Source organism: Pogona vitticeps, chromosome 5 (genome assembly GCF_051106095.1).
Source record: "Pogona vitticeps strain Pit_001003342236 chromosome 5, PviZW2.1, whole genome shotgun sequence".
Taxonomy (NCBI): domain Eukaryota; kingdom Metazoa; phylum Chordata; class Lepidosauria; order Squamata; family Agamidae; genus Pogona; species Pogona vitticeps.
In genome coordinates this window covers 56,420,761-56,440,454 of record NC_135787.1, presented here as the reverse complement: position 1 = coordinate 56,440,454, position 19,694 = coordinate 56,420,761, and the positions used below count along the sequence as shown (strand labels likewise).

At 40.3% G+C, this 19,694-nt stretch overlaps 1 protein-coding gene across 4 annotated transcripts in view; it reads left to right on the top strand.

The window, feature by feature from the left end:
- Positions 1-19,694, top strand: part of GPM6A (glycoprotein M6A) — a 241,131-nt gene that overhangs the window by 73,969 nt on the left and 147,468 nt on the right. The window contains exon 1 of one of the 4 annotated variants that reach the window (XM_020803280.3): positions 7,763-8,848. The exons of 2 other annotated variants lie outside the window; for them this stretch is intronic. In XM_020803280.3, the coding sequence (XP_020658939.1) occupies positions 8,812-8,848 (37 nt within the window). In that variant the 5' untranslated portion in view covers positions 7,763-8,811. Of the gene's footprint in view, positions 1-7,762; positions 8,849-19,694 lie in introns of those variants that run through there. One more of the 4 variants, XM_020803275.3, reaches the window with a different exon arrangement.

The following is a 19,694-nucleotide window of genomic DNA, read 5'->3' as shown; positions in this document are numbered from 1 at the left end:
TCATCTGAAATTTAACCCAAACTGCTGACTACTCATGGCTAGAGTGATGATAAATCTGTTTTTAAGTCTAAAATGTTACAGTTTATCATGGAATTACTGCTGTGCTAAAGGCGACTGTTTCTGCATCTTCCAGTGATAGTGCTACTTTTAACTAGTTTCACTTTTATTGTGTTTATGCATGTGTCCATGTGTATACAGGAAGACTTTGGCATTTAAAAATTGGTCTGAAATCCATTTATATGATTTGGTTTTGCAGATTAGGAGCATCTCATAATCACATTGTACTAAGAGATTTCTAATGAGAGTTTATAAAGAGAACAGAGCTTGGAAACTTCCCAAAATATACTATGCTGATGTTTTTACACTCTCTTCCTCCAGCGTGTTATGAATGATATTGCTATGTTGTGCTATTGTGAATTGTTCTGATGCTTTTGCAGATAGATAGATAGACAGATAACATTTTTAAATTGCTTTATAAATTCAATTGATTAATGTTTTCTTTGTACTCAGATTCACAAACTGTTTTCAGTACTCTTGTGATTATGCAGGGTCTGTCAGTTTGGGCTTTTGAAACATTTTCTTATTTATTACATTTATTGTCTGCCTTTCCTCCAGTTAACCAAGGGCAGTATAGGAGACAGTCCTCTTGCCCATTTTACTCTCAAAAGAACATGTGCAGGTCAGACTGAGAGAGCGTGTGACTAGCCCTGGAGCACTCACTGAGTTTCATGGCTGTGTGGGAATTTAGTCTAACCCTTTAGCCACTATACCACACTGACTCACAGTAGAGTTGGAGTATAACTCATTCAGCATAATTTCATGTGGTCTTCAATGTCACCCACCACCCTATATGCTGTGGACAGAACCATATTTATGCACGAGCTAATTAAATCACAGTTAATTATAAGCTCTGCTTATACGGAGCTTCTAAATACAAAGCAGACAAAACAAGCAAAATTTAAAAAGCTAGAATAATGCTCCTATTTTCCTAAATTGATGTAGCTGTGGATACCAATATGCTCTCCAGAATGACTCCCAGTGAATAATATTTTCCTGCTTTTTGTGAGAGAGTTGTGCATAGCGGTTATACAGGTCAGGAAGGGTAGGCAGAATTTGGAATAGTTAGTGATGGAGGAGGTGGAGGATTCTGGGACTTGTAGTCAAAACAATGTTTTCCAAACTTTGAGGGCAGAGGTGACACAAGGAGAGAAATGGCTGTGCGGCCTGGAATGCCACAGGCTCTACCTCCTTTTGACTTTGGTTCCACACACTGTCAGCAGTACTCCACCCGCTCCTTTGACTGTTCATTGCACATTGTTATTGTTAGCGGCTGTAAGCAACATTTCAGTAAGCAAATGAAATATACATTTTAAAAAGAAACAAACAGAATTACTGTACAATACTGTAATTTCTGTACAATGTTCCTTAACTTCAGTCATTTGACATGGTATCACTTGACTTTGAACTCCTCACATATTCCAATATTTTACCTTTGTTGTTTTTGTTTTGTGGGGAGGAAAATTGAAAATTGAAAAAGTTCCAGTGGCATTTTAATGAACTTTGGATGTATAACTCATAGTGAGTGAAAAACAGGTTTATTTTATTACAGAATGTTGATTTGATATACACAGTAGACTAGGACTAGAGACCATGACTTTATGTCTGTCTGTCTCTCTCCATGGGCATGCACAGATTCTCATGAATCACTTTATAGCTGAATGCACAGAGTCAATACATTTCTAGATAACTTTCAGAAGTCATTAGTAGACCATTTTAGAGACAGAGAAAAAGTGTCCTTTCAGCACTAGCAGAATGAGTGAAATAACTGGCAGGAAATTGCTATGAACTCAGCTTGATTTTTACTACTTTTCTGCGAGTGAGGTTTTGTAATCAAAATCAGCTAATGTTGACTTTCAAAATAGTTTAACATTTATGAGCTGTGCTGGTTTGTAAATCATAACCCTCCTGGGAGCAGCTCAGTCAGAAGGCTTTTGTGCAGTGATCTTTATACCCTGTTGCCTTTAGCCTCCTCCTTTGTGTTCGTTTTTAAATGTTTTCTTGGCCCCTGGTGAAAAGATGGGATGAATTCTCTTTGGATGGATGAGTCAGCAAGGAAAGCTAGGAATAATGAAGAATTATCCCCACGTGATACACGTGCCTTCTGATCTGGCTGCTAAACTCAGACTTACAGAGATGAGAAATCTGGGCTGCCCTAAACCTTCTGGGAGGCAGAAGGCTACAGATCTCACAGTCTGTAGTGGACAGTTTAATGGGGCGAATCCTTATTGCCTCCACTAGAGCAGTAAATGAGTGCAACAATATGAATGTATTGAACACCTCCTGTGATTTACAGCATATATGGCTCTGAAGAATAACACAAATTTAATTATAATTTTTTTTAGATGACAGTTATTATTAAATTATGATTTAGAAAGCATTCACATCTTAGTTTGCCGGTTGACTGACTGATCACATTAGCTGAGGTATTCTGACAAGATAGTCCCAAAAAGTGGGTCTTCTCATTCTAGTTTCACTAGTTGACATTTATCTCAGGCTGGAATACCGTCACATGGAGCTGTCCATGCAGAAGGAAAGCATTACAAGAAAGGTGCTCTGTAAAGTTACTTTCCTCAGAGGTACCTGCTTTTCCTCACTGCCACAATGAGCCATGAAATGGGCACAATTCCGGATTATCATATCGTGCTGGATCATCATACTGGCACCGGAGATGCCATGCGGTCCTGTCCCTACCCTAACCCTCGGCCAGATTCCCCCATTCACCAGCCGCCGTGTGCTCCACTCCTCCTCCTCAGTCGTTTCACCAGTTGTAGCAGGAGCACAGACTTCCCTTCTCCATCTCCTCCAGCAGCTGCCCACTCAAAGGCCGCACTGCAGCAATCCCTGCCCGGCCTCCTCGTCTCCCTGCCATGTGTCCTCGTCTAAGTGGGCAGCTGCCGGAGAAGGAAAGTCCGTGCTCCTGCTCCTGCCATGACTGGTGAAAGAACTGAAGAGAAGGAGGAGTTGAGCACGCGTCAGCTGGCAAGTGGGGGAATCCAGCCAGAGGTTGGCGGATGGGACCACGTGGCACCTGTGGTGCTGGTATGATGATCCAGCATGATCCAACTATCCAGATTCATGCCCATCTCTAACCATGTCCTCCTCATCTTCTGATCTTTATATGGGTTTCCTCCTATCTATTTGAACTCGGAGATCATCCATGGAAGCTATTCTCCAAATATCCTTAAAAGATTAGATGAGATGCCACAAGAAAAATGAGAGTCTTAGTGGGCTTTAGGTTTTGGAAAGCCCTTCTTGGGTAGTAGCCCTGCCTGGCAACCTTTTTAACATATTTGGTTAACCTTTTATTTCACTGGCCTTATAAACTCCGTATCTTCATTTTATTGTGTTGTATGTATTTTAACACTCCCCCCCCCCTTTGAAATTTGTTAGTCCTCACATTAGTGGTTGCTTCTTGTAATACTTTTCATTTCTTCTCTTATTTAATCATGCTCTGTATGCAAGCCTTGTGATTTTTCTACATTGCATAACAAATAATTTTTACTTGAAAACTGATAAATAGAATAAACACCTGCAAGGTGTCAAGGTATGCATAAGATTTATAGCTCACTGTGTCAGATGGCAAACTGGGTTGCTTTACAAGTAGTTTATCTGTCGGTATAAGTTGTCATTGCTTTTTAAACAGCAAATTGAGCTTCTGCTTGCATAAGGGGGTACTTACGTAAACTCTGTTAACTGTTGAACCACTCCGGCAACAGACTGTTGTGTGAACAAAATGAATGAAGAGGATTCTAGTTCCTGTCTTCATGCAGTCTAGAATGTAAAGGGTTTTCCATATAGTTCTGATACACGTGCCTTCCATTTCATTTTATTAGCTCATGCAGCAATATATTTATTATGACCAAATATATACTGTAAATGCTTGACTTCAATTAGCATAGCTCTGGGAAAACATCTGGTTAAAATTTAAGGCTTGTAACTGTGGTAATAATCTGGAAGTACATGAAAGCTACCATTCTGGATGAAAGAATCCATATAAACATTATAATTTCCTTCCCTGTCACTAGCTTTTATTTTTTATGCTGAATCAAAAAGGCAGTTCAGCATCAGTAGGTAAGGGTGATATCTGGGTAGATACCAGGGTGCAAGGAGGGCTTAAAAATCTCTCATCAGTTAGTCCCCCATGTCTCACATGGCCTGTGTTTGAAGTCCACACTGTGTGTGAAGTTCCTGCCACAGGCATGGCACACTTAGCTTTGCTTTGCTTCTTCTGCATTGTATAGATCCCAGGCTCACTGTCCATGTAGTTGTCCAGTTTTGTGCTGCTCTTTCATAATACCCAAATCAGTGCCTGAATTGTGTATCTTACTGTGCATAGTGATAAGACTGGCCCTGGAGATGGGCAACAATGCTGAGCCTAAACTGCTCAGGAGTGCGTGTGTGTGTATGTGTGTGTGAGAGAGGAGGGAGGGAGAGATAGGTGTTCTCAAGTGTCCAAAAAACTCTCAAGAACCATTTCCTGTAAAGGCACTTAGGCTATCTTGATTCATGATATATCAAAATGAAAACAATGTCAGCAGAAGCTAGTGTCTCTTAAGAGTTTATTAAACAGGAAATACAAATGCATAAATATCTTGAAAAGTTCACTTATAATGAAGAAATAAAAGGTAATGAAAAGGCCATATCCTCCCCCTCTCCATCCCTGTGACAAAGAAAACCAGCTTTCCTGGTTACATGACTTAAGTCAGAACGTTGGTTTATACTGATACAATTGGCAGATGCTAACAGGTTCTGTATACTTATTGCAGATTACCATGTCAGTGTGTCAATTCTGTGACATTTTTTCGTCAGGCCTGCTGTCATGGTTGATTAATCTGGACAGATCTGGCTGAAATCAGTGCTTGGATGAAGATGAAATGGTTGCAGCTCATTTCAGACAAGAATTAAGCTACTATATTGTTCAGTGAACTAAATAATTGAACACTGAGTAGGCCAAGTTTTGAGAATCTCTCTATCTTGATGCCTTCCCTTCTAAAAGAGAGCCACCCTTAGTAGTTTGAGTCTTGTTTGGTTTACTAAAAGCTACTCAGATTTGTTAAATGGCATGACACATTTGAGATATACCTGCCTGAGATACGCCTGCCTGAAGGCTAACATCTTTCCTAAGAAAGGATGTTGCCTTTGATATAAGATTAAAATATACATAAGAATATAATATATAAAGAATCTGTGTTTGCAAATATTATATGTCTATTTAAAATCCTCATTCCCCTTGTGTGCAGCTGCCTCTGCATTCTTTGTACAAATGGAAAGCCAGACAGGAAAGGGACACAGTTTTCGGGGAGAGTGCATAAAGTGAATGGAAGGACAACCTTCTTCTGGCTTATTCCTTTGTATATGACAAATCATGAAGGGAGAGGCAGTGAGTCTTCTCCTTAGCCTCCACTTCATTCCCACCACACTGTTTTATGAATCTCTGCTTATAGATATTTAGTCAACATTTGTAGTTGCTTTGTTCTTTCTTAATATTAGAAACCATAAGATCGCAATCTTATTGGACAGCTACTTATGAGAAGAACATATAAGTTTGCTCTCATTGTTCTTAATTCCTCAGTAGCTCTGTTGTTTCTGAGCTTACAGTTTGAGATTCACCCTTGATCTACACCAGTAGTTCCCAAACTTGGGTCTCCAGATGTTCTTGGACTGCAGCTCCCAGAAATCCTGGCCAGCACAGCGAGTGGCGAAGGCTTCTGGGAGTTGCAGTCCAAGAACATCTGGGGACCCAAGTTTGGGGACCATTGAATTCAACACCAAACCATCCAATGAACAATATTTAATATTACGTACAGTATTGCAGTCAACTGGAAATGTGGTTGCATAATTCCAGCCCTTTTCCAAATAAAGAACGGGATAGAATTTAGTAATTCCCCCAAACCTTTTGAAGTGGCTCTTTTAAATTTCATGATGCACAGAGTGGACTGGCATGGATTGTGAAGTCTCTGCTTCTCTGTAAAGTCTTGGTCTAACAGTAAACCTGACAGAGATTTTAATGGCTCTTCTAATAACGTTCTCACCAGTGGCTTTGACTTGTTCTGTTCTTCAAGTACTTAACCTGCAACATTGGCACTTTTCATAAGCCCAGATAAAAATATGTCTATGAAGCAGTATGTGCTGCTGTTACCTCCTCTTTATCTGTTCTGTATATTAATGGTTCTCAACAAGTGGTACATGGACCCATGGTAGGACACAGAGTTTTCATAGCAGTTACAGTGAATTCACTCTTCCTCAACCTTGAGTCTTCCTGTTTCTACAGTATATGCACTATCTACTACCAGTCCTGCTTGTTATAGTTGATTCATTTAGATCTTCCAGAATGCTACTGGTAACTTCAAATATCCCTTGTTCCACTGCTCACCAACATGTTGGGAATTATAAATTTGATAAGAAAATGGCAGCAAACATGTAAATGCCCTTGCTTGAAAAAGTGGATTTTTTGTATCATGGTGATACTCTGGTTCTGTCGTACCGGAATTGATGTAGCATAATATGATGGGAAAGGCTGAGTACTGCTGCTATATAAAGCTATTTTCTTTAAATATATATATAAAAAACTCTGCATCATATTCACTTATGTTGAATTATTATTAATGTTAGTATTTATGTTGGAGAGAATGAGGCTAAAAGGCAGAGGTTTAGTTTTAGACCATTGTGGTGAAATGGCCTTTTAGGCCTCAGTTTCACAGTTCCAATGTTTTCAACATATACCCGAATTAATGGCATGTTCATGTTAAGCTGTGTGGCATTTCTGTTTGATAAGTGAGCCCCTCTCTGCACTTAGAGTTACTGTATATATATCTCTTTTTTTGGTTGGTGGCATTTGTTTGTTGCTGTTGATTTGCTCAGTTGGTGGCTATTATGTGTGCAGTAAAGATAACAGATCACTCGGTCTATAATTTGTAATCTCAAGCAACTGTAAGTAAAGAATGTTCTTTCTTCTGCAAATTACAGACTGAGTTATTGAGACCTTAAGACCAGTTAATGAGAAAGGGTGGACTTTGGGGAACTTGTAGCTATTCCCTCTGTACTTCTCCTGCATAGCAGAAAGGAGATTCAAAACTCTGCAGCACAAATGACACTACCAGATATGATATTTTGTAAGAGCTAAATCCAACACTAGTTTAGTATTGAATTACTGTTGATATCAAGACTCATTGTGGTAAGTCTGTACTCACAACAACACTCAGGTCTATGAATATTCAATTATTACTTTTTCCATCTCTGGTTTCCCCTAGAAATGTCAGCAAAAAACAATAAAGCAAAACATTCTCTATTTTATGTGTTGATTTAAACCTTCATTCTCATATGCAACATGTTTTTAATCGGGGACTATTAATGCTTTCTGATGACAGTAGTGGGGAAATAGAAGTAGGAAGATCTAATGAAACACACATGGGTTTTCCCTTCTTCATCTTTAAGGAGTGTTGGAACTCTGGAATAATTGTTTAACACCCCATGATCTAAGAGACAGAAATGTAAATTCACTTCCAGACTGCAGTATTCAATCAATTTGCATTCAAAATCAGATTGCAGAGCTCCACATATAAGCGCGTGCTGCCATGATGTACTTAACCTCTGCCATCCCTCAGCAGTCCACGGCATAACGATTTCTTTTTCCTTACACCATACTGAAGTGATCCCTCCTCCTTTTTATGTTGAGGTAGCATGGAGGTGATATTACATCTCTGTGTGTTGGATAAAAGACTGAGCCTGCAATCCAGGGCAGGCTTGTGCCTTAGCTCAGTGGGGTTCACTTTTGAAAAGGCATCTATAAGACTGTACTGTTAAAACGTTATATGAATTATGTGAAACATCACCTTTCTGTTAAATTAGTTGATAATTAGTATTTTAATACCTAGGTGCTGATTGGAACATTCCACACAAATAGTTTCTGCCCCTACTTGGAAATGGGGAATTTATGTAAAGAGCACATTTGTCAGAAACAGAACCGTTCGATTTCACAGGTAGCATTGTGTTCGCTTACTGCTGTTTGTGTGGAGGAGTGTACACAGACGTTACCCAAAACCCTCACAATTTTTGTGAATTGAATTGTGCTGGTGAACGTTAAAAAAAAATCTTTCAATTTATATGGGTAATAGGTTAGCCAAAAAAAAAATGCAGCAAAATATTAGTAGTATATGTGAGGAAGAAAGAACTATTGCAGCATTGCAGCATCTCAAGCTACAGGCATCTGGGCTTTCCCACTTTGGTAGCAAATAGGGGGAATTATAGGTTCATGGGCTGCTTCAGGGAGACACCCCTCCATCTGTTCACAGTGCAGCCTGTTTCCAATTTAAAGCACAGATTTCAATGCAAACATCAATTTCTCCCCCCACCCTGTTTTATATGCAAAGAGAGCTGTATGAATCACAGTGACACTGCTACCGGGACCCCAACCAAATTCTCACCCCCCGCCCCCCTGCCCGGACCAAATTCACAGGCTTTACATCTGAATACCTGCTTACAGTGGTATACAATGGAGAAGCTTTGAAAAGAAAAATTGATAATCTTCACGGAAGAGTAATTTGAATGAAATTACACTTGACAGCCCGTCTCCAAGCAAGCAAGCAAGCAAGCAAGCAAGGAGAGTGAGGGGAGCCTTAGCGAAGCTCCGAGGACCTGCCTCAGCAAGTGCTATTGGAGCTTCCCGAGGAAAATACATCCAGATTTCTGAACAATCTGAGTGAGGCTTTTGATTAAACCTGTGCAGCATTTTCTGGTGAAGAAAAGGTAGCCATGGAAGAAAACATGGAAGAGGGACAGACACAAAAAGGTATTGTGAAACACTAGGAGAGAAGGGGTGCTTGTCAGGGTTTCGTTACCTCTCTGTTTCTGTGTGTGTTGTCTCTGCATGGTAATGAAAATCCTCACATTAGATGATGGGAAAGATGCTTTTTGTTTTCTTCGTTCTTCCCTTCCTCACCCCCCCAACCTAATTTGTGCTTCTTGCAACAAGGTGTCTTGTGAACCTTTTGACAAATTGCTCTCCAGTAGTTTGGGCTCAAGTGCAGCCCCATATGTAAAACCCAAACACTGCAGGCATTTAATGTGGAGTGTTTCCCAGAACAGTCTTTGTTAACCTTCATTTATTTTATGTTTTCACGCTTGTCTAGCTGGGTCAAGGAAGCCCAGTGTGAACTAAACGAGGGCCACTCACACATAACATTTGTGGCTAGTTGCATTTAGCAATCTAACAAAGTGTCCATTATTTAACACCTTTGAATGGGCTTCCAGTCACACAAAGGCTCTGAGTATATTCTGTAAAATTTCTGTTACTGTTGCCTCTATGTCTCTCTTCTCCTCCCTTTTCTTTTTCTGTCTGTTGGAAGAACCCTGTTATGTGGTATATAGGTAGAAAAATGATTGTAAATACAGTATTCGAAGATTGAAGCTTGATGTTCTTTCTAATTGTGCCCACTGCATCTTTTTGTTTTTGAACAGAACAGAGCTGACAGTGTTGATGTCTTAGGTTATGTATAATCTCTTGTGAACATCATATATGTTGGACACTTCAGAACATGCCACCTTTAAAAGGACATATTGTGCTTTTTTGCTCTGCATGCCAGGTGATCGCACTGTGTACTATTTAAGGTCTCTTTTGCTTGCATCTCCTCTGTCTTCTTGTGCAGTTACATCAATGTTTTAGTATAGCTCTGTGCATTCTGGGATTACTTAGAGGCATGTTAAAGAAAGAGGATATTTTGTGCACCCAGTGTAGTGGTAATTGTAACATATTTGTTCCAGTGTGGTTTAGAGACACAATGGATCTTAAACAGTGTTCTGAAATAGCTTTGGGAACTGATCATAGTACCCAATATCTCAAGCACCTAGTGTCTCTGGTGCTACCATGTTCTTGTTGTCATGTCTGTGTTCCATCTGCCTGCTACATGGAGATGTCATATTTTTCTCATTAGAACTGACCCACTTAGATTGTGTGCAGCCTTTCAATGTTTACTATCTTGTGACAGCAAATTGTCATTAAATATTCGTTGTATGTGCAAAAATGATTCTTTCTGTCAGTAAATTTGTATGTTTTAGAATTTGAATTCCCACCCCCAGTGTCCAAAACAGTACATTCTTGCAGGTATCTGCAATTCAAAAAGCATCCATCACCTGCAGGTAACATTTTAACAGAAAGCCAGAAGCATAGCAAGAAAATACATTTTCAGTAAATAGTTCTCTTGGGAAGTTGAAGATCCTTATGTCACATGTGTGTTGAAATAACATTAGATAATTTTTGCCAGGGAAAAATTCCACTGACAAGGTCTTACTATGACTTCCAAATGCCTAATCCAAAGGAAAGCTCAGGCAAGAACTATAAACCCAGTTTAGGGGCATTTTCATAATGAAATGACAATAACATTTAATGTGTTTACAATTAATAAGAAGTCTATCAATTAATGAATTATTTTAATGGTGTGTCATAGGTAAGGCAGTGCCCTTCTCCAAACGATGGGCAGTTGAAATAGCCAATGGCCACTCAAAATGCTATGGTCGATAGTGTGATTGTTACAACCAGCCCTTTCTCCATTCACTGTATACCATGTGTGAGAGTTCTTTTCTCTTTAGTGGAGTCCACCTGTGATCACAAACATGGGAAGACTACATTTGTTATCATTTTACCTGAAGAGCAGGGAAGGTCATCATTTAGGGAGAGGGACGGGGGGGAAAGAGGTGGCCCAAGGCTTATAACAATTCATCAGTTCAGTGTTTGATTTTGATGGCTGAAGAGATGTAGGAGTCAAAATCCTGTTGTGAACTAGGAAGACACCTTGTGTAGCTATCAAATATCTAGAACCTATGGTCCCTGTACCTGACTTAAGAGCTATTCTTCGTCTAAAAAAATAAAACAAAACAAAAAACAAACAAATAACCCCCACACAATAGTCTTGGCATTCTCATTCCTATAAGTGTTTTCATGCAGCAGTCTGTGGATGTTTTTTGTGCATTCCTGTGTCTGCACGATATGATTGTTGTGGTTAGGTTGGTCTACATTTGCTATTGCTTTCCATAACAGAATGTCTGTAACATGAATCATAACAGAACCATGCATCTATGATTTTAAAAAAGAAAACAGCAGCAGCAGCAACAACAACAGCAAACACTGCTATGTCAACTAGGATCATTTGTTCTCTGCTGCATCTCTCAAAAGCAACTTAAATACTAATTGTGTTACTGCCTACCATTTTTCACACCAGCAGAATGCTTTGAATCTCCCCTGCACAGCACAACACTCCATGATACTAGCAGCCATGATAGTTTCGTGTTGACATAGCTCACAGATCTGATGCCTAGATTTGAGGCAGATGACATTTTGTTTCTTCAACAATATTTACACTGGTACACCGCTGACTAAGAAAATGATACATTTAGAATAGGGGTGTTAAAGGTGCTACTTCTAAATTCTGTTTGGGACCATCGCTTATATAAATTCACATATGCATGCATATGTACTGTTTCTTTTTATAGTTCATACTGAACTAAAAACATAAGTCTAATAATCTATTCTATAAGAGTGACTAAGTAACTGGACTGTGAACCAATTAGTCCAGTTGAATTGTCTTTCCCATGAACTGAGTAAGGTGGCCTCAGTTGTGAATTTGCAGTATTGTTGACAATCTTACTGAATTACCTTGTAGAGTTGATGTAACAGCTTTCAGGGTTATCGCAGTGTAGCATATAATGAGCTACCTTATTTGGTTGTGGTAATTCCAGCTGGTAAATACATGCGAAGTGTGTTGTGTTGCACATAGACAGATAGTGACCTGAGCAGGTAATATTCACTCTGAAATAGCAAGATAAGACCATTCCTCAGAACAGGAGCTCTCATTGGCTTTGAACTCTTGAGAGTGTTATACAAATCTCCTCCTTCTCCTCTTCCTTATCTAATATTATTATCATTTGCCTCAGTGTTACCAGGATTTCTGAGTTTCCTGTATTTCCAATGTTTCCATGTTTCATTACTGGCTTTTGGAGCAAGTAGCAATGTACTCTTTGTTATAAACTCTTGTTTAAAACGCATTCACATTTTTTTATATAGCTGGAAACAGTTTATATCAGTGTTGCAGGATACTAAATCTTATATGTTTACTCCACAGAATCTAATACAGTGAAAATAAATACCATTACAGTATACTATATAGGGTCAAATAAATTCTGGCAGTGTTTGTAGCAGGCTTCCATAACTCATATGAATTTCTTGATTATCAAAATTTAAAGCCCTTTCAGTGAAGCCTGCTGTGTCTGTGAATCTTTAACTGGTTGATTATTCAGATATCTGGGGTCTTCTCCAAGCCATCTGAATAAACATTGATGTTTTCAGCACTTAGATTATTGAAAGTCCTTTCCTTTTTGCATCTCCTAAGTCGTAACAGCAAAGAAGTCACCAAGTATAATTTTAGACACACACCCTGTTTTCTTGCAAGTTCATTGACCATAATTGATTCAGTCATGACTAAAATTTTGGAGGAGGTTTGATAGAGCATGGATGAAGTAAGATAAACATTGCATGTCATTTTTCATACTAGGTGTTGATTCTATAAGCAGTATAGTTTCTAAGAGCTAAATTAAACAATATGTTAAAGGCATGAAGGTCTGTATTTTATAAAACAGCAGCAGCAGCAATGACAATAAAATTTTGCAATAAAACAGATTAAAACTGTACATAAGGGGAGGACACTTCTATACTTTCTGGGAGGTGGAACCTTGAAAACCCCATTAGAGTACCTCAGTTAGCTCTGACTTGGTGCATAACAACAAAGAGGATGATTAGAGATGTAGATGTGCAAAAGAAGGTGTTCTCAGAACCCCATGTCTGCCTCTTCCAGGTGCTTTCTGGTGAAGGAGGCCCGAGTAAAGAGTTTTCTTGAAAATCCCCACTTCATCTCAGGGTTCTTCCCAAAGCACAGGGGTTGCAACAGTTTATATCCAGTTGCTTTAATACAACAAGGAAGAAGGTTTTGAGGAACTTAGTTGTCAGCTTTGAGGGATGCTCAGGAAATGACAGGTCTTATTTTTAGAGACAGGTATAAAGTCTTTGACATCTCCCTGGTTGTGCAGTCTCAAGAAGGAAGAAGGAAAGTAGAAGGCTTACTGGTGGGATGGATTTGGCTGGACTTGGAAGACATTGTAGGCTACTTGCAGTGGAACAGCCTTCTCCAGCCTAGCATCCTTCCTGTGTTTTGGACTATATCAACATTCTTATCCTTCTCACCCATAGAATCAGTGCTAGCTGGGAAACAACAACAGCATTGTTGTTATTATTATTATTATTGATTATTATTAGTATCATTGTTGTTGTTGTTGTTGTTGTTGATGCTGCTGCTGCTGCTGCTGCTGCTGCTGCTACTACTACTACTACTACTACTACTACTACTAATAATAATAATAATAATAATAATAATAATAATAATAATAATAATAATAATAATATGACTTTAAGATATACTTAGGTTTTTGGTTGCAACTTGTATCTGTTATACAGTGGTGCCCCGCATAGCGAGGTTAATCCGTTCCGGATTAACCTTCGCTATGCGGAATCGTCGCTAAACGGGTAGGGAAAATGTATTGAAACGCATTAAACTTAGTTTAATGCGTTCCAATACCTTTCTTACTTACCCGTTCAGCGAGGATTCCAATTGCCGGCAGCCATTTTTGCGCCCTCGCTAAGCGAGGGCACGGCGTGAAAACGGCTGCCGGCAGCCATTTCCGGGCTTCCGGCGGCCATTTTGGAGCCGCCGAACAGCTGTTCGGCGGCTCCAAAATGGCCACCGCAATACCCGATCTTCGCAATGCAGGTTTTTCCCATTGCGAAGATCGGGTATGTTTCCGTATAGCGATCCCGAAAAAGGGATCACTATACGGAAACATCGCTATACGGTGCACTCGTTAAGCGAGGCACCACTGTATAATATCAGTCAATATTTTTATAATGTTGATTATGCCTGGTACTTTTCAATAATAGTAATAATAATTTGTATTGTAGCCTACATCAGCATGCATTCCATTAAAATCAATAATATACAAATAGAGTTGTAGCTTAATAATAGCTCTGGAGGTCACTTGGGTGGGAAAGGCTGCAGTAAAGTGAGAAGGTAAGAGAGGACAAATGCTGGGGTGGAGAAAATATATCAAATTGTCATAGCGAAGTACTGAGGTGCTAGGTGTGCCACCAAGAAATGCACAGGATTCTGTTCTGGAGAACAGAAGATGGAGATGAGGCAGAAGATAGAAAGAGTGGCAAGCCTGCCTTCAGACCTAAACCGTTAAGACATAGCAGCAAACGGAGTCAGTGCTAGGTGATGTCATTTGAGCAGTGCCTACCATTTCGTGCTGTTCTGTCAGTTACTACTGCTGTTGTTACTTCCTCTCCTTTGTTATTTCTTCCTCTAGTCACAAGATGCTATTGTTGGTGCTGAAGAAGGAGGAGGCAACAAAACTGAAAGATTTCAGTAATCACTCATTTTGCTCATATGAATTTAGGACTGAGAGTAGTCTCAAAGTGCTCTGATTACCTTGGGCTTTCTTTAAGCCCTATGAAAATATTCATTTGCAGTGTTAACTCTATGTGGGAGGAAGAACATTGTCCCTGCCAGGAATTCACATCTCACAGTCCCTTTCTCCTTTTGTTGTCGCTATGCACATATTAAAAGTGATGAATCTGGGGAGGACAGTCTCCATGACTTATCAGGGTTCCCCATGTGAGCTGCAACCCTGGAGAATTAAGGTTGAAATTGCATGGGGAGCCTCCACATATAAAAGAAGCTGCTTCTGACTCATCTTGGTTTCTTAGGTCAACGGCATCTAATTCCTTCAGATTTCAGGGTGAAAACCTGAGACTACAAGCAGGCATTTGTGGTATCATTAGGCTAGGCTGTTTTGATGTCACAAAAGTAAGGCATTCAAGAAATAGAGTGGGGTGGAATTGGTTCTAGGCCAGCTGATTTGTGAAAACAGGCACAGGGAATCTGGGTAAAAGAGCCCACAATCCTGCCAAAACCTGGCCAATTACATCATATAGCAACTTGGAAGTTCCAGTGGTTGTGGTTCTTTCCTCTAAGGCAGGGGTCTCCAAACTTTTCAGAATGAGGGTCACATGATATATTTTACACATTTTTGAGAGCTGAAGGAGGGAAGGGGGACTCAAGCAATCTGTCACCCCCTCTGTCTTTGCAGCTCTCCTCTTCCTATGCCTGGGCTGGATAAAAAGGCAAGGCGGGCCAGATGTGGCCCGCAGGCTGTAGTTTGCAGATCCCTGCTCTAAGGCATGCATCCTATGTGGTCTTATCTACAGTATGCATGAGAAGTGAGAGGTTTTTCCCTTATAGCCTAGCATGACACAGTTCCCACTGGTGTAAGAACCATTTGCCCATTTAACAACTGTTTCTCCATTCCAGAGGAGCCACATATGGCACAGACATAGTGTTCCTGCTCTTGCATTCTATCCTCTTTGGAGAGTATAGGCAAGGTGCAGCAGCTTCAGTGATAAAGAGAGGAAGATAATATTTGTATCTTCTTAATATTTGCCTAATTTAAGTATGGATACCCAATGTGGTGTAGAGCAGTGGTCACCAACCTTTTTAGCCCTGCAGACTGGCTGGGGAAGGTGGGGCGCCCCCCTGCGCACGCATGAGTGAAGGATCACTCTCTCGTGCACATGTGCAAAGGAGCGGGGGGACTCATACTGTGCTTGCATGCTCGTGCACATGTGCAAAGGGTGGCACAGCACTCTTGCAGGTGCGCTTGTGCACAGGCGCAAACAGGCTGTGCGGTGGGAGCGCTTGCGGGGGTGGGGGGGAGGTCTGTCTCCACGGCCTGGTCCAGCTCAGGCCACGGACTGGCACCGGGCCACAGCCCAGGGGTTGGGGACCTCTGGTATAGAGGATAAAATAACAGAGCAGGGCTCAGGAAACCTGGGTTGAAATCCCTGCATGACCATGGGAATGTAGAACTGAGAAAAACAATCCTTAAATAGCTTTTGTTATTCTTTCGCCGTTAAGTTGTATCTGACTCTTCATGACCCCATGGACCAGAGTACACCAAGCCCTCCTGTCTTCCACTGCTTCCCAGAGTTTGGTGAAGTTCGTGTTGGTAGCTTCGATGACACTGTCCAACCATCTCGTCTTCTGTTGTCCCCTTCTCCTCTTGTCTTTTCAAGGGAGTCTTCTCTTCTCATGAGATGACCAAAGTATTGGAGCCTCAGCTTCTGGACCTGTCCTTCCAGTGAGCACTCAGGGTTGATTTACTTCAGAATGGATAGGTTTGATCTCTTTGCAGTCCAGGGGACTCTCCTCCAGCACCACAATTCAAAAGCATCAATTCTTTAGTGGTCAGCCTTCTTTAAGGTCCAGCTCTCACTTCCATACATCGCTACTGGAAAAACCATAGCTTTGACTATGCAGACATTTGTCAGCAAGGTGATGTCTCTGCTTTTTAAGATGCTGTCTAGGTTTTTCATTGCTTTCCTCCCAAGAAGCAGGTGTCTTTTAATTTTGTCGCTTCTGTCACCATCTGCAGTGATCATAGAGCCCAAGAAAGTAAAATCTGTCACTGCCTCCATATCTTTGCTTTCTGATTGCCAGGAGGTGATGGAACCAGTGGCCATGATCTTAGTTGTTTTGATGTTGAGCTTCAGACCATTTTTTGCGCTCTCCTCTTTCACCCTCATTAAGAGGTTCTTTAATTCTTCCTCACTTTCTGCCATCAGAATGGTATCATCTGCATATCTGAGGTTGTTGATATTTCTTCCGGCAATCTTAATTCCATCTTGGGATTCATCCAGTCCAGACTTTCGCATGATGTATTCTGCATATAATTTAAATAAGCATGGAGACAATATACAGCCTTGTCATACTCCTTTCCCAATTTTGAACCAATCAGTTGTTCCATATCCAGTTCTAACTGTTGCTTCCTGTCCCACGTATAGGTTTCTCAGGAGATAGATAAGGTGATCAGGCATTCCCATTTCTTTAAGAACTTGCCATATTTTGCTGTGATCCACACAGTCAAAGGCTTTTGTGTAGTCAGTGAAGCAGAAGTAGATGTTTTTCTGGAACTCTCTGGCTTTCTCCATAATCCAGTGCATGTTAGCAATTTGATCTTGAGTTCCTCTGCCCCTTTGAAATCCAACGCGTACTTCTGGCTGCTCTCGGTCCACATACTGCTGAAGCCTACCTTGTAGGATTTTGAGCATAACCTTGCCAGCATGTGAAATGAGTGCAATTGTACAGTAGTTGGAGAATTCTTTGGCACTGCCCTTCTTTGGAATTGGGATGTGGACTGATCTTTTCCAATCCTCTGACCACTGCTGAGTTTTCCAAACTTGCTGGCATATTGAGTGTAGCACCTTAACAGTGTCATCTTTTAAGATTTTAAATACAGTGGTGCCTTGCTAGACAGTTACCTTGCATGAGAGTTTTTTCACTAGACATTGACTTTTTGCAATTGCTAGCGTCATTTAGTCGTGTCCGATTCTTTGTGACCCCATGGACCAGAGCACGCCAGGCCCTCCTATCTTCCACTGCCTCCAGAGTTGTGTCAAATTCATGTTGGTTGCTTCACAGACACTGTCTAGCCATCTCATCCTCTGTCGTCCCCTTCTCCTCTTGCCCTCACACTTTCCCAACATCTAGGAGTCTTCTCTTCTCATGAGAGGAGTCTTCTCTTCTCATGAGACAAGAAGACTCCTCTCATGAGAAGAGAAGCTGTAGCGATTCGCCAAACAGTGATTCCTATGGGGGAATTTCGCTGGACAATGTTTGGTTCCTGCTTCGCAAACCGATTTTCACTAGACGACAATTTGCTTTTCACTAGACAATGATTTCGCTAAACAGCGATTTCAGTGGAACGGATTATCATCGCCTAGCGAGGCACCACTGTAGTTCGACTGGAATGCCATCACCTCCTCTGGACTTGTTGTTAGCCATGTTTTCTAAGGCCCACTTGACGTCACTCTCCAGGATGTCTGGCTCAAGGTCAGCAACCACACTGTCTGGGTTGTCCGGGACATCCAGATCTTTCTGGTATAATTCCTCTGTGTATTCTTGCCACCTCTTCTAGATGTCTTCTGCTTCTGTGAGGTCCCTACCGTTTTTGTCCTTTATCATGTCCATCTTTGCACAAAATGTTCCTTTCATATCTCCAATTTTTTTGAACAGATCTCTGGTTTTTCCCTTTCTATTTTTTTCCTTTATATTTTTGGACTGTTTATTTAAGAAGGCCCTCTTGTCTCTCCTTGCTATTCTTTGGAAGTCAGCATTCAATAAACAGCTTACTTGCCTTGCAAACCCTATTAAGGTTGCTAAAAGTTGTTTCTGACTTGATGGCACATAACATAACATATGAAGTATACACCCAACATGCAAAGCATAGCCATGAGAACACCTGCTTGTGAACACATTTTATAACGATGTGGAATACCCATCAGTCATTTTGCTGTAGTTAAAGATTCAGATTCAGGCCTTGGATTTGGATGGCTGTCTGGCTACCTCAGACAAAAGATCAAAAGACCTTACATACACAAAAGAGTGACTGAGTTGGAAGTGGGATTTTAGTTCTTTCCTGTTTATAGATGAGGACATGTGATGGCCTTTTACACTGTTACGTCTTCTAGTATCTTTCAACACTTTGCTGCCAAGCTGTGACTCATGTATGTTTCCTAGGTCAGCAACATCTCATCCTCTGCTGAAGCTCTTCATCTTCCTTTGGGAGGGGGATGTTTACATGCAGAGATGTATAAGATGCCCTTCAACCTTAACATGAGATTTGTATTCAGATGATGAGGATGAGGATCTATTTACAGACTATATATTCTGAAATAGATTTAGAGAAGCTTCTTTCAGCGGGATTGCTTACTGCATCTGAACAAGTTTCTCTGGATCCAAAACTTAGTGTGTGTCCCTTCTCCTCCGCTAATTTATTAACAAATAAGGAATGAATTTAATTAGATTTTCCACCTTCGCATAGCTAGGTTTGTGTCTAGGCAGAACAGTTTTGTCAGGGATCAACAATAAATATCATAGGGATCGCTTTAACGTATCCTTTGAGGATAGTAAGATTCACTGCCAAATCAATCAACTATCCTGGCATAGTAAAAAGAAAGCATCAAATAAAGTGGTATATTGTAGAATCTGTTGAGAAACCTTTCCTGTTTAGTATCTCTAGTTATCTGACTAAAGAGAAATGGAGTGATAACATTCAATATGAATCTAAGTATAATTAATAAGTTGGACTTTGATTTATATGAAATTTCTCGTGCATGTCAATTTAAAAGTGTTATAAACAAAGAGCCTTATGGCATTTTAAAGACTAAGAAGTTATTTGGCATTAGCTTTTAGTGAAATATAATCCACATCTTCAGATGTGTATATAGCATCAGCTTTACTGAATCTACTTAGACTATATACAACGCATCTGAAGAACAAGATTACAATCCACCAAAAGTGTGCCAAAAATAATCATACTACTTTTTGTGCCACAGTAGATTAATATGGATGTATATAAAGCATTATGCATTTGTGTTGGGTAGGTTTCTGTTGGATTCACAATAAAAAAAATTCCCTGAATGAATTGTCAGTTATCCTATCAATAATACATTCAGAAGCTATTATTTTTAAATGCAA